This window comes from Lissotriton helveticus, chromosome 1_1, assembly GCF_964261635.1.
Source record: "Lissotriton helveticus chromosome 1_1, aLisHel1.1, whole genome shotgun sequence".
Classification (NCBI taxonomy): Eukaryota; Metazoa; Chordata; class Amphibia; order Caudata; family Salamandridae; genus Lissotriton; species Lissotriton helveticus.
The window spans coordinates 1,444,422,523-1,444,437,502 of NC_136057.1; the positions used below are offsets into that span (position 1 = coordinate 1,444,422,523).

The window sequence follows — 14,980 nt, forward strand, 5'->3', positions numbered from 1 at the left end:
AAGGTTTCAGATTGCTTATGTGACATTTTCATAATTTCAGTGTATTTATGAGTGACACTTTCTCGCTAACCATATGTCACCCAGACTTGGTAGTAGCGCAGCACAGCCCAGGTTGTACACCTGTTTGAGAAACAAATTAAACTGAGATTCCCTGCCTAAGCCAGCCTGTACCTTCCAGGCGGGCCACCAATCAAATTAATGGCATGCTCAGATCATGATCAATTGAGTCTGTCCAGGCCCTCTGCCATGTGGGACCCGAGGCCCTCTGCCATGTGGGACTCGAGGCCGACTACACGGTGCGAGAGGGGCCCAAGCAAGGATCTTCTCCCTGAACAGTTATCCAATTAGGCCTCTTTTACTGCAGTATAAACGGACCTCGTTTTTGGTATGTGTTTAGAAGCTTCGTTTTGCGGCTGGACAACCACACCCGTTTGATACTATGGTACTTTAAGCAGGGGGTGCTTTTTTAAATTAATTGGTAGGGTGTGATTTTTTTTTTGTTCTGGTCTTCAAATCGCAGAAGTTCATTTGGTTTGCATATGAGTTTCAGTGATAGCAGAATCTTATATATATATATATATATATATATATATATATATATATATATATATATATATATATATATATATATATTACTCCGCACTCCCCCAGCTCCAGGAAGAACAACACGGACACCTTACTCGGTTTGCAGTATATTTAATCGGACTGCACAGCAACGCGTTTCACCTTTCGGCTTGGTCACGGTGAAACGCGTTGCTGTGCAGTCCGATTAAATATACTGCAAACCGAGTAAGGTGTCCGTGTTGTTCTTCCTGGAGCTGGGGGAGTGCGGAGTAATAGTACACAGGGCTACCGGTGCCCTGAACACGGACCGCCCCGCTAGACGACTTCCTTCCATACCGGGGCTTGCGGCTTTTCATATATATATATATATATATATATATATATATATATATATATATATATATATATATATATATATATATATTATACCTATTCTTCCCGCTGTACACTAGCGCCATCTTGTGGTCTTTGAAAAACAAGTTGTTTTTATGCGCCTGTCCCACCAAAGTGGGAAACGCGAACTACACTCTTTTATCGTACTTAAGGACACCTTTCTTTTGCATGACAATCTTGGGCATTGCGGGAAAATTAGCGCAAATGCGTTATTCTAACGCAAGATGCATGGCACTTGGCAGGACTGCCGAAGACAGCATCTCCCACCTCCAAATTCCTTGATCTGTGTTTGTCACCACTTTGACCAGGGTGGGCTGTCAGAATTTTGGTATGGTGGGCTTGGTTTTGGGCCACAGGAAGATCACATGGAGATGGATCTACCACATCACAAGTAGCAGATCTGAGCTTTTTCAACATGCTTCTGGTATTCATGCTGCTGACATTCACCTTGCGGACATTCAAAAACTCACTCCGTGCATACCGTACTACGTTAGCTAGGCTGGGGCAGAGTCAAGGCAATCTTTGCTCGGTGGGCTGATAAAAGATGCATTCCATCTGGAGCGATGCGGTCTCCACCCATCGCGGTCACTTGCAGGTAGGGCCTGTGTCTCACAAACACTAAAAAGGCATGAAAGGTACAGTACAATTGACTCCAGAGGAGCATCTCTTCCTGGCGACTGTATAGATCTAACTCTTGAACAAAGTTCAACCACATCGCAGGAGCTCACAGTTCTCCCAAAAATTCCTATGTGAAGGCTGCGGTCCGATTTGCACAAAGTTACTGCGGAATACTTGTCCCACAGGAAGAGCCAAGGTTGTTTCACAAAATGTCTGTGATAAATACTTGAAATACCAGTGTAGTCACTGAATTGCCTCCTGACAAATGTAATGTGCTGCATGCAAAAGCAGGACTGGATGTTTATTTACCAATATTGGATGGTATAAGTGCTCAATCTCCAACCCCGCTCCCACTCCCAAGTATGCCTTGGATTGCTAGATTTCAGTTGGGACGAGAATGTCTCCTGCATAGTGTATAGTTTTACTCACATGCCCTGCGTACCTGACCGCGAGTATCTTGTAGCCTGGTTATTTTCTTTTTTTTTTAATATACCTTGGTCCCAGCTTCACACTTATGGAGAGAGCAAGCCTAGGCTTGTCCCTTGACATGAGTGCGGTCCTGGACCTAGAGGGATGCACCAAGCATGGAGTCATTTTTTTGGAGTGTCCATGTTCTGGGTTTGCATGTAGGACGTCCGTGATAGTGTTTTGTTTTTGTATATTAATACTTTTGACCAGACCTGTTTATCCATCATATGCGTGGTGGCCTACTGGCTCTCTCCTGAAGAGTTGTGCTAACCCATGTCCTAGTTCTAACTTCACATTGCATGTTGTGTGTAGCTTGTCTGCTGCACGTACAGCACATATGAGTGAACCAATGTAATGGAAGTCTGTGGTTTGAAAGCTCCTGGATTCTGTGCTTACAATCAAGGCGAGGTTGTTTTGCCAGACAGTGGAAGTGTATTGCTGACATTACTAAGCTGGTGGGAGAGAATCTAGACCTACAAGTAGGGACAAAGGAAACCAGGTTCGCTTTAGAAATTCAGTTAGGTGCTTTTTCTGAGCGCAACTTCTGATCAGTCTTCCTGAGTGCTGCTGTGTGGGGGGGCTGAGAGAAGGGTTGGCCTGTAGCAATGCCAGCTCCTCCGCTAGGTCAGAGGAGTGTCCCCCAGTGCTTTGTAGCAGTGAAATAAAGGAAAAATAAAATAACTTGACGTTATAATTTTATGTGTTCCTGCTGCCACCGCATTGCAGAGTGGGGTGGGGCTGCTCGGACTACAGGAGCAGGGGGGAGTGGAGAGCACACTTAGTGCATCTCCGGCCGGCCAAACATTCATGTGCAGTTTGCATGTTCTCTACCCAGACTGTATTGCATCCTGGGAAGCGAACATGCCACTGTCTTAGCGCCGAACCATGGTGCTCATATCAATCACAATGCTGCACTGCAACGTTGATTAGCTATGGGGGGCCTGGGTGTGCCTCCTGGTCTGAACGGAGGAGAGATGTGGCAAAGAAGGGCCAAGAAGATTTTTTTTTTTTATATACATTTTCCCCTCCCAGTATTTGAAATTAAACCAAAAGAACCACTGGATTTGATACATATTATCGGAACAAGTGTTGGGGGTCAACTTACTTTGCCTGAGAAACTAGATGCTCCCTACCAAGAGCACTCCACGTTAAGGTCAAGGGCTGTGGTTTCCAATCCAAATCAGAAACCTTTGTTCTATTATCACAAACATCTGTTTGTTCTTAGATCATCCTGAGATGGGCGAAAAAAGGCCTAGTGGGGTGTGATCAGACTTAATGGGAGGTGACAATTGTTTCTACCCAGGTGCGCTGAACCACAGGAAAATGGAGCTCAAGAAAAAAACAAGCATTTGCAATGCAATAGGTCTTGCATTTGCGAGGGTTTGAGCTATTGGCATTGTAAATGACAATGCCTTTTATTTATGTTTTGAAAACCAACACAGAAATAAAGGCATTACCATTTACAATGCCAATAGCTCAGACTCTCACAACTGCGAGACCTGTTGCATTGCAAATGCTTGTTAGTCCGCTTTCCGAATCACTAGGCAAAAGCACTTAGTCTTTAGGGTGCACCATTCCGAGTCCATTTTATTGTGATCTCGTAAGTTAGCTGCTTGCAGTTGCCAAATTCTTGTACAACTTTGCTCAGGGCCATGTTTGTAATCGTTTTGAATATGTGCTGAATATCTAGCGAATACGTTTGCATCCTTTACCATAGGAAACGGGTGAAAGGGTTTTGCTTCATATTATATGTATCGCCAGCATAGGTAACGAAGCCGTCGTCTACACAGTATTTTGCTGCGTTCACGTGAAAAGAAATGGAACAGATTTGTTTTTGTCAGCATTTCAAAGATGAAAACGCAGGAAGAAGCAAAAGATGTGTGCTTTAAAAACAAGTAAAACCAATTTAAAAAAAAAAAAACACTGGGGGGAGGGGGAGGAGAAACACGAGAGACGGCCTGCAGCCGTCAAAGTGAAAGTACGGACGGCGGAGGGCATTGCTGTGGGGAGGGGGGAGGAGAAATGCGACAGTGTGAAGCAGCAGGGGCCTTTGAAGTTTAGCTTCATTTCAAAGGTGTGGGAGGAGTGTGGCTCGGCTGAGCCAGAGCGCACGCTGGGGGAAGCTTGTGGGGCGGAGCGGGAAGAGCTGCAGGGGAACAGATGGCTGGCGATTTGATGCTGTGCACGCGCATTTTGGGTCAATGCGCTTGCACATTGACCTAAAATTGAACGGGCACAGCATCAAATCGCCAGTTAGTTAAAGTCTGTTTAAGCCCCTATAGTCTCGCTCCGCTCAATGCGCATGCGCATTGACAGGTCGCGAGACCTAATGAGTTCAAATTCAGAGGTTTTAATGCATAGAAACGGAGAATGTTTAAAATAGTTAAACCGGCTTCTGTGTTTATATCTTTTAGGTCCGGATGCCCTTCCTGATTATTTCTTGCATCCCACACCAAGCTTCTCTCCTTCCCACAGAGACTGCAACAGTGTGGACACATCGCCAGTATTTCTCTCCAAAAGTGGATCATCTCTGGAGGACACAGGCCCACCCAGCACAGCTGAGCTCTACAGAGTGCTGGGCCTCACTGCACGAAACCGGTAATCTTCTGCACCAGTGGGATATGGTTAACTACTCTTCATAGTTAGATCATGGGGTACACACAGATTTCCTCAGACACCTGACCTAGGAGTAGAGATGGTGTAGTTCTTTAGTGTGCAGTAAGTTCCGGCTCCCAAATTAAGATAGCCACATAATATACATTACATATATCTAAACAAAACTCCTTTACATAGTTGGTTATTTTGAAATTTTGTCTTTGATTAGTCCTTCTGGAACCACCGCTGAATACCCCCGAGCAACTTCTTTATAAGAGGATACACATGTGTCTGCAAAATTATCCCGATTCCCAAGGACCTAAGTTGGGAGAAAGTTTAACCTACTTAGTAGTAAATAATTTCATGCAAGGGAAAGCCATCCAGTCTAATTTCCTAAAATTAGGGCTGCATTTCTGTTTAACCTCATGGCCTTACCGGGCAGTGATTTGACTGCGTGGTAAAATAAAAAAATCTTATACAACAAAAGAATGCCAGAAAGCGTTAAGAGCAAATTACGATTGGCTGTATATTTGTTTGGCTTTCCAGGGATTGCTAAACTATTACTTAAGTTTCACATTTGTTCCTCTTCTGGTAAAATGGACTCCCTTCTGCAGCCAATGAGATTGGCCATTTCTGGGTCATTTTCAGCTCCCCCCTTAATCACAAAAGTACAGAGACTCTGTAGGCGTTGAGCCTCTGCACACCACTGCTGGTGATAAACAAGCCTTCTCATTTAACAGTGGTCAGTCTAGGTTTGCATGCATCGAAAGGGTTCCAATCTCAGTGGAAGGTGTCTGTGCCCTCAAAGCCTTATCCATTACCCCTTCTTTGGTGCTTTGTCCAAGTCAAATTTAGTTTCAGGTAGCTAACAGAGTTCCCCAGGAAAGCCCCAAGAGAACACGATCAAAACGTAACCCTAATTGTATTCTCTTTTCTATATGCAGCCAGCACAGTGACAATCAAAGCTTGGTAGAAGGCAGTGAGAGTGACGGCCTCGGAGAAACGCCCCAAGAAGAGACACGCCCTTGGATGTACAGCAACACACTGGCTGAAACAGAAAGGAAAATCCAGACCAGCTACAGGAAGAGCGGGAGCACGCCCCCTGCCCAGACAGAGCACTACTCTGAGATCTGTAGTAACCTCCTCAGTCGCTTCTTGGATGCCTCCTTCTAGGACTGTGATTAACAGCAGTTTCCAACCTGCTTCTGACGTACGGGTTTGGGATTGACACACATTTTACATGGGACAATCTGGCAACAGGCCAGGAACCAGTATTGGGTGATGAGAAAGGAGGGTGCATGGCAGAACTTCTACCCTCTCTCGGCGGGATGGTACCTATATTTATGGGGGTAGGTTACTGATGACAACTGTTTGCTTTATTTCAGAAACAGAAGTCTCCTCTGCACAGGGACCCTGGGGTCCTTCCATATTTTCGTGACTGTTGAAACATTTCCGCTTGGTTTTATTGCTGTGATCAACCTTTTAGTGCACATCATAAACAGTATTCCTTCACCACTACGATCACTGCTCAATCGATTTGGACAGCCTCCCAACGACCCCACAAAGAGAACGCTGACCGACAACTTGTGCCACCCCCAACTCTGTACAAAGTCTGAATTCTCTGTTCCCACTTAAAGGTTACCAGCTGTATCCCTTTGCATTTGTAATAAAAAGATTTACATTTCACATGTGCAAATTTTATTTTTGCTAATCTCTCTTAAACACTTCAGGTTCTAATACCGAAATTCTTGCCTGCAGTCTTTTGACTGCCACATTTATTGTTTATTTATACTAGAACCAATTCAACATCTCATTATATTTTTCCCCATTGTCACTTTGTGCTGAAGAGGACTGGAATACATTGAGACCTTAAGATGGAACAGGTGGTGGAAGGCCCCTCATGCCGCTTCCCAGTCGGGGGGTCCTAGCTCAGTTGTAGAAATGATCCATTCGTTTCTAAACCGAACAGCCCTTTCTTGGTGTTCCTAGATCTTGCAATCATTCCCATCCTTATCCGAATCTAGTTTTTGGCAGTTACTTTGAGGAAAAGCCACAAGTTTGTAAACCAACAGCAGGCTTTTCTGAAACTAGTGATTGCCTAAGGTTCCTTGCAGGACTCGCCAGGCACCGATGGCTCCTTCTGCACCAGCTCTGGTTCATCCTCGCCATCTTGTGGGGGATGTACCAAGACTTTGTCCAGGATTCCAAACTCCTGGGCTTCCATTGGGCTCATATAGCGGTCCCGCTCCATCATAGTTTCTAGGGAAACAAAGTGGAATGAATGTCTTGCTGGCAAAGCAAAGGTTACTTTGCATCACTCCTGAAGTCCTCAGAAGGGCTACATATCCACAGACACTATTACTCCAGGCACCTCCACCTCACCAGACACATCTTCCGAATCACTCCCAATACAGAGGTACCCAGCACAAGTACCAAACCACTCCAACACCACCAATTAGACCTTTGAGTCGAACTCCCACATCACCCTCTACCACAGCCTCCTCAGCCCCCTTCCCCCCCACCCTCCCAAAAAAGCTCTTCCTAGCAGGTGACAGATATTGTAAAGACTTCTGAATAAACATCTCCAACCACAAACACTGGAGTTGACAGCACCCCCCCCCCCCCATCTCCTCCTCATGACATCATCAATACCTCTCAAAACCAGACCTCATGAGTAGACAGTGCTCCTCCAATCAGTCCCCTTGAGGCAACACCAACTTATCCCATGCCGCCAAGAGATGCCGCAGCACAAATCAGAAGGTTTAAGCTTCCAGCACTTGCATAAGTACAGACAACCAAACACTGGCTTTACCAACACCTCTACATTCTCATGCAGGCAAAACTCCCCTTCAATTCAACTACTGGAACAGATCAAGCTCTCCCAGTAACTGTTCTCATTGGGTAGCTCTCAGCATTTAACAACTTTGAACCTCTCCAATTTCGCTTCATGCTTGTGGCACCCCATGGAAATCAATACTTGGAGAGAAAAAAACACCCTTCTTAATAAAGTGCACTCACCAATGACTGTGAGCGGCTGCTTGGTGTGCTTCGCATAAATGATATTGAGTTGCTTCTTGAGTTTGAGGATTTCCTCTGCCTGGATGGCGATGTCTGTGGCTTGGCCCTGCACGGAAAGATTACATTAGAAGCTCAAACTGTACAGGCTGCAAGTGATCACTGCCTGCGCAAAAGCCACATGCAGCATCTGTGATTGTAGGATAAATTGTTGGTTTGTGGCAGCAACCCTGGTAGCACTCTAGCTAAAAGAGCAGAGTTGTATTAGACCTTGGGCAGTAGCACCCCGTGTATATCTTGCACTAGCAGTTTGTCTTAACTGTTCTGGTCAGTCACTTTCACTCCTGTCTGCAATGCTTCACCAACCTTAATTTATTTGCCATTCTCAAATGGTATGGCCAGATGGTGCACTGCTCCCTACAGTTCTGTGTCCATCATGATTCATGCAACATGTTAAAGCATGTCTTCTATTTGGGAAATACTGTACAGATGACCCCTTTCCCTCACTGCTGTGTATGCCATTATACCATTTTGCATGCAGGGTCCTCACCCGTACTCCCCCAGATGGCTGGTGGATCATAATGCGAGAGTTTGGTAGGGAGTGTCTCATGCCCACAGAACCAGCAGCAAGAAGCAGGGATCCCATGCTAGCTGCCTGCCCCACACACCAAGTACAGATGGGGTTCAGAATGTACTGCATTGTGTCATAGATCGCTAGGCCCGAAGTCACAGAGCCACCTGAAAGTTGGAAAAAATAAAGAAATTCAAAAAGCTGGTACATTGCTGCATCTTCACACAGAGAAATGCGCCCCTCGTCTTATACAAACGGTTGAGTGGTAAAGTATCTAGATTGACAAAGAGTACTGGTGACGCTCAGGACTTACCTGGGCTGTTTATGTACATATGAATGGGCTTCTTGTTGCTTTCAGACTGCAAGAAGAGTAGCTGTGCAATCACCAGACTAGCCAAAGAATCATCAATCTGAAGTTGGGAGAGGGAAAATAAAAGAGGGGGTGGTTCAAGAATTCAGAGAAAGGCAGGTACAAAACAAAATGAACCAGTCTTCCCACTGAATTTTGCATTCAAAAACGCTGTCCTCTTTTTGTTAGGTTAATGGTCTCCCACCCACTAGGTTCTAAATATTACAAACCTCTTATTCCACCCCTTCGCTTTTCATATCAAATATTGTTTTATGTTCACACGCATCTTCATACTGCTATTTCTAATTCCTGGGTCACCACATTCACCCAGGTAAAATTGCATAGTCTAGGAATATTTAAGCAAAAAATATTGATATGCCAGCTGGGTTGGAAACACTTACAGGGCCCATCATGCATATTATCCGTTCCCTCAGCAATCTGGAGTAGATGTCGTATGCCCGCTCTCCACGGCCCTGCAAAAGGAAAAATCCCCAAGATCAGTACCCCTGTCAGACAGTGAACTGCAAGTACAGATGAGCTACTGACTTTAATAACGTTATAGGGAACAGAGATTCTGAAGCAGTCCTTTTGATGGAGCTTCGGAGGAATAGCGGTGGTGACAGGCTACTCTTGCAGAGGCTTAAACATCTGAATATTTTGGAACAAGTGGGGAGCCCTCCAGGATCCTGTGTGCACAAGGTTGATGAACTGTGGCCACCTTGAAGGGTTCTCAAACAGTGTTATCGGGGGAAGGAATTGAGGACACATCACCTCTCGGGGGCTCTCGCAGATGGATATCTGGGAAATAATTATATACATTTCAACTTTTGAGACCATCCTTTGCCAAAATATATATTTTTTCCATGCATACAACTATTATTTTTTTTAAAACTACTAGCGCAACACAAATAATTTTACTATGTAAAAAACAAAGACCATGTACCTTGGTCTATTGCTAAGTGATTTTCCAAGACTCTCTAGCTCTAGCACTGTAGTGAGAGGCTAAAAGGTGCAATGGCACCAGTTTTTTGCCCAACCTGTATGTCCGAGGATAATTCAGGTATCACTTGTCCTTGGAAATGGGAAACCCATTAGTTCAGTAAAATTCGAAAAGGCATCAGGACAAGTAGTGGTATTTATGAGAATTCAGTACGGTCCAGAGTGTGTCTAGTTTTATTTTAGGACTGGCAAGAATGAAGTTTTAAACTCTTAACTTCAAATGTATTTGTGGTCCTAGATGGCCCATGCCGACAGATTTGAACCAGGACGCTATTGAAGCTTGATCTTTCTTCTTTTCTCTTCAAAGTGACCTCGTCATATGAGCAATCCGTGCACACTCTACTATAGAAACACTGATCCTACGCTAGTTGTTTGACATCCTTCGATATTAACTTTTCTGGTTGATTATATGCCTTGAGAAAGCCCTGGCTTGTGGGCCGCAGGGGGCAAAACATGTATTGGCTGTGCCTCAAATATTTTCTTGCCAGGATCATCTATGACCACAAATAAATTTGGAGAAGCTATACGTTTCCAACTTCATTCTTGCCAGTCCTAAAATAAAACTAGACGCTGAATCTGGACCGTACTGATTTCTCATAAATACCACTATTTGTCCAGGTACTTTTTCGAATCTAGCACTGTAGTGTCTTCTCTAATAATAGACATAACATTAAATCGTCCAAAGTGTGGGCATTCTGGAATGGAAATATAAAAATTCTGTGTGGGAAGTTGGAGTGGTTAAAGGAGAGATTGATGTGTTGGTACAGAGTTGCTATATTTCATATGACTTTGTGCTGGGGCAGTTGTATTGTGGAAAAAAACTACACTGGATTACTCATGCTCTGCAGTCACTAAAAGCACCTTTTTTTTTGTTCCTCCTTTTTATCCTGCACATATCATTGCAGTCCTTTTTCCCGTTTTATATCACTGTGTAATTGTCAATTTGCCTTCTATGTCCAATTCTGCTCTCCTAGAATGCTCCTGTAGGGGGTTTTAACTTGTGCTACTGTTTCGTCATGAACTTATTCTGCTAATATTCTTTAAGCACACTGATCTAAGGGCTTGCCGATAAAGCAAGAGTCCACTCCACCTTCAGTTGCAGAAACACAGTAACCTGGGTAGAGGGCAAAAAAGGTTAGACCTCATGCATGAAAGGGTGGCTTTACCAAGTTGCAGGGGCAAAAAATAGCAAGTACTACTTTGGAAGAAAATTAACATTCATGAAACGGTGGTTTTAAATTTCTACCACGTTAGGATCACTGCTGTATGCACATTATGGATTGGTTAGACCTTTACGGCGCCCCCTAATGTCAACCTGCAGAGTCCCTAAAAAGGCGTCCATGTATTGTGTGTCCACATAAGCACAAACTGGCTGGAACTTATCTTACCGTCTGTTCCACCACAATGGGGATAAGCGGGCTGTGCCATGGTGGGGACTGGTGCAACTTCCTGCATGCTGATAGCAAGAGGCTCCCTTGCTTGACATTCCTCTGGAAAAAAAAGCACAATGGCTGATCACCCAATAGACAATTAAGACACTTCCTAGACGTAAACAAAGGGGCTAATCTTAAATTGACAAAGATACTGTGACAGAAAAATACAAAAAGTGTTTTATCTAAAATAAATGCGGTGTGAATTTAGAATTAAGTGATGGAGCTGGGGAAAAACGACTTTAAAAGGGAGGGAGGGATGGTGCGGTGGCTGGCAGGTTGTTTATATCGCCCAGACAAATTTCAAATTGATGGTCACGCTCAAATATTCTAAACACTACAGCGATGTTTCGTTTTTTCAAAATATTACTGCTTTGGAAAGACATGCAGCGGAAATAATTCTATGTCAGTCCACGGAGGCTCAGATTATGCTTCTCTTTGCTTTACTGTGTCCTTAATAGAATTGAAAATTCTTTGTTGTGACAGCTAGAAAATGTTTTATCCTCGCCAAATCCACTTGTCACCTAGATAACAAAAGTTTGAAGACCACACCCCCATATATCATTCCTAAAATGTCACGGATACTACGGGATATTAGACACTATAAACCCTAACCTGCTCTTCTCAGCCATGAATTCAAAAGTAACTTGTATTATGGTACGGGACGCTTGGCAGGCTAGCTATGCCGGTAAGGAATTGGACAAATGCAGACAACAGGGATCACCTGCCCGCTACTTACACTAACCGACCGTAAATTCAGCCACATGTCCGTCGTCTATACCCTGAGCTTTCAACGGCTTTCATTTGTCCGTCATTTTAGCACTTCCGGGTCCGGTAAGAGCCAATCCGGCAGCTAAACATAGTCTAGCCTGGGTGTGGGCGGTACTACTGTGTAAAGCGATCTAGTATTGAAGCATTGGGGGTCTACAGCCAATCCTAGTGCGCCATACAGGATTCAGCAGTGCTGATTGGCCGGGGAGTACGTAGGTACGTACCTTTGACCAACCCACCATCTACAGTTGGCAGGTGACTGAACTCCAGAGAACGTAGATTTTTCTTGAATTTCTCTCGCCTTTGACCGGGCGCCGCGGTGAGAAGTTGAACTTGACTCGGTCTGGGCAGGCCAGGAGAGGCTGCTGGCGCCTGCAGTTCTGGAAATAGAGGGGTGCGAAGCATGTGTTAGAATTGAACCATCCTTTCTTTATTTATGCATTTTTAGGTCGAGCCTGCGGGCGGCGCACGTGTGCTGTCTCTCGGCCATGACCTGCTGTATCTATAAAACAAATAGGTATCGCATTTGTGAAAGTTAGAGCAATTGGCCAGTGCTTGAAATGGAAAAGTAGAAGTGCTTGTCTCTGAGAAGTGCCGGTCTCTCCAATTAAACGTATAGCGTCACTCTTGATGTGCAGATAGTCTCCCTCTAAAAATAAAATTTAAAGCACTGCTATTGTCCATGTGAATGATAATATTTTGTAATAGAGACATCTACGCTGTGTGTGTGAGCAACTGCCGGCATTGCATGAGACCAGTGGTGGTGGGGGGGGGGGGGGGGGGAGTAGGGGAACTGTGGGCGGAGAATCAGGGGGAGGGAATAAACAGAGGATTGGATTAGTGGGCGGAGTCAGAGGTGTGGCTAGAAATAGCAAAACATACCAATGTTTTGTACGTTTGGCATTTCACTGACCAGTTACAACTTAAAACGTTATTTAATTCAAATAATCGATAAACATGTTTATTTGAGGTTTAACCCCTTGGCTGCGGTGGCAATTCTGCTGCAGCGCTAGGGGGGAGGGGGGCCACGCGGCGCTCACATGCTCGTGACTGAACCGCTCCGTCACGAGCCTGGGGTGGGCTGTGCTTGTGACGGAGCGGTTCCGTCGCGGCCCTGCCCGCTCAATAGAACGCGCCGCGCAGGCGCGCCAAGCAGGCCGTGACGGAACCGCTCCGTCACCAGCACAGCCCACCCGAGGCTCGTGACGGAGCGGTTCCGTCACGAGCATGGGAGGGGTTAATATAGAAGTTGTTTATATTTAATTCATTGACAATGTGGGACATGTTTCCAATCACAGAGTATTTCAAATATTTTTAGAAGTGGAATCATAAGCCATTTATCTCCGAGCCGTGCAGTTTCTTTTATTGGCACTTCTCCCTTTTTCTAACCATTTCTGAACATAAAATTCAGGTTTAAATTCTATGACAGGAGGCCCCACGATTTTTATGAACATAATAGAAGACAGACGATTGATTTATATTTTGTTCCGCAGTGGTGTGAGCACATCATTCATTACACTAAAGCCCCGTTCATATTCAGCAGTGGAGGTACAAAAGGTGTTTATAATGTGCACTAACGGTTTCTGGCTTTCAGTGATGCAATTGTTATTTTGTTTGTACTCTGAAACCAAAGATGTACTGCCTAGTATCAAATACATGCAACCTGCTACAACGGTTTTGTAATTCTCCCTCACCGTATAAGATGTCTACTGGATCTGGCCAATAAAATGGTTGTAGGAGTTTCATTTTATGTACTAACTCTTTGTATTCTATTTTGTCATTGTTTGTGGCTGTGCATCTAGAAACATTTGATGCATTAGACATTGTCATCCTTTTTCGCCGGTTATTTGCTAAGCTCCTAATGACCTTCTATTGCTGTGCCCTATTGATGCTAACACAGCCTTTGTTCTGTTGCAGTCCTACACCAGCAAACTGCATCCGTTCAGCAGCATTTAATGCAGTTGTAGCAAAGGACACGGGTGAATCAGCCATTGACTCAAACAATAAAATCTGCCTCTGTATTGAACGATCTGCCTCATATATGGTCATATCATGCTGCTGCAGCCTTCTGGATAGGTCACCCAATTCTGTGAGAGCATCATATAATATGCCTATATTTTCAACAAACACCAGCGAGGGTAATACTCTGTTTAAACCAGCATATTTCCTCTGCTCAATGTCACTCCTTGTTGAGTCTTTGGAAGATTCCATGAAATGTTTACTAAGTGCTTTGTAACTCTGCCGTATTTTTCCACATGATACATCTCTCGCATAATCGGATGATTTTAACAAAAAAAATGTTTGTAGCTCAAATGGATCAAAAGTTACTAAACAACATAAATTGTGTTGCTGTGAAGTGGAAGGCTGTGTGCAAAGGTTGACTGGTCACCTTTCTCACCGCTGCATTTGCATGTTACACTGGAATTATTGCGGCGAAAGCTTTGCAGAGACTGTTAGTATGTGTAAAAATGTCAAAATAATAAAGTATCAGAAAATGTACTACACAACACAGCAGTCTTTTTTTTGCTGCATAATTAAGTCAACACTGCAACATAATGCTGTCCTCCGTTGCTGCATAATTGCAGTGGCCCCAAAGCAAGCAGCACATGTTAAAAGTGCTCGTGTATGAAGCAGAGAGACAAGGAAGTTTGTGAGCTTAGGGACATATTTATGGGAATGGTCGCGCAGGGCAGCGCAGCAAGTTACTTTGCTGCACTACCCTGTACCACAGGGAAAGGGCAAGAATGCACGGTATTTATCCAATATGGTGCATTCCTGTCTTTTCCGCTGGCGCCATTTCGTCAGCCTAGCGTCAACACAGGCACACTTGCCCCCTGGTGCAAGTGGTGCCTCTTTTCCATGCAGGATTGTTTTTGTGCAGGGAGGGGCACCTTCCTGAACAAAAACAATCCTGAGAGGCTTTTTCCTCTTTGTATGTGTGATGCAGAAAAAAGCACACTTTGAAAGAGGAAAAAACAAGGAGAAATAAAGATATTTCTCCTAATTTTGCCTACCCTGGGGAGGCGCAAGATTCTGACGCATTCCCAGGATTACAAGTCCTTGTAAATCTGTGAATGTGTCAGAAACCGTGGGAGTTGTGTGGGAGACTTTCATTGTTGAAGGAAAACTCCTGGGTTTACAAGAAACACTTCAATGATTTATGCATTTTTAAGAATGAGTCATTATACTGCACAGTTCTGCTGGTTT

The 14,980-nt window shown here is 44.4% G+C and overlaps 2 protein-coding genes across 2 annotated transcripts in view; one reads left to right on the top strand and one right to left on the bottom strand.

Annotated features, from left to right (window-relative positions):
- LOC144827393 (uncharacterized) overlaps positions 1 to 6,324 on the top strand; it is a 102,126-nt gene extending 95,802 nt beyond the window's left edge. Inside the window, exons 9-10 of the mRNA XM_078685726.1 lie at positions 4,458 to 4,641; positions 5,583 to 6,324. Coding sequence (XP_078541852.1) covers positions 4,458 to 4,641; positions 5,583 to 5,811 — 413 coding nt within the window. The 3' untranslated portion in view covers positions 5,812 to 6,324. The remainder of the gene's footprint in view (positions 1 to 4,457; positions 4,642 to 5,582) is intronic.
- Positions 6,320 to 11,882, bottom strand: CLPP (caseinolytic mitochondrial matrix peptidase proteolytic subunit). Its single transcript, XM_078685733.1, has 7 exons — positions 11,742 to 11,882; positions 10,961 to 11,062; positions 8,975 to 9,046; positions 8,538 to 8,634; positions 8,204 to 8,391; positions 7,657 to 7,762; positions 6,320 to 6,897 (listed from the first exon to the last, which is right to left on the bottom strand). The coding sequence occupies exons 1-7, from the start codon at positions 11,766 to 11,768 to the stop codon at positions 6,737 to 6,739; spliced, it is 753 nt and encodes a 250-aa protein (XP_078541859.1). The 5' UTR covers positions 11,769 to 11,882; the 3' UTR covers positions 6,320 to 6,736.
- Between the last annotated feature and the right edge of the window lie 3,098 nt (positions 11,883 to 14,980).

Coding starts and splice junctions, on each gene's coding strand:
- CLPP (XM_078685733.1), bottom strand. CDS start 11,768: ATGTGGCTGAATTTACGGTCGGTTAGT. Junction 9,047..10,960: donor CCATTGTGGTGGAACAGACG/GTAAGATAAGTT, acceptor TTCCTTTTGCAG/GGCCGTGGAGAGCGGGCATA. Junction 7,763..8,203: donor AGCCATCTGGGGGAGTACGG/GTGAGGACCCTG, acceptor CTTTCCGTGCAG/GGCCAAGCCACAGACATCGC.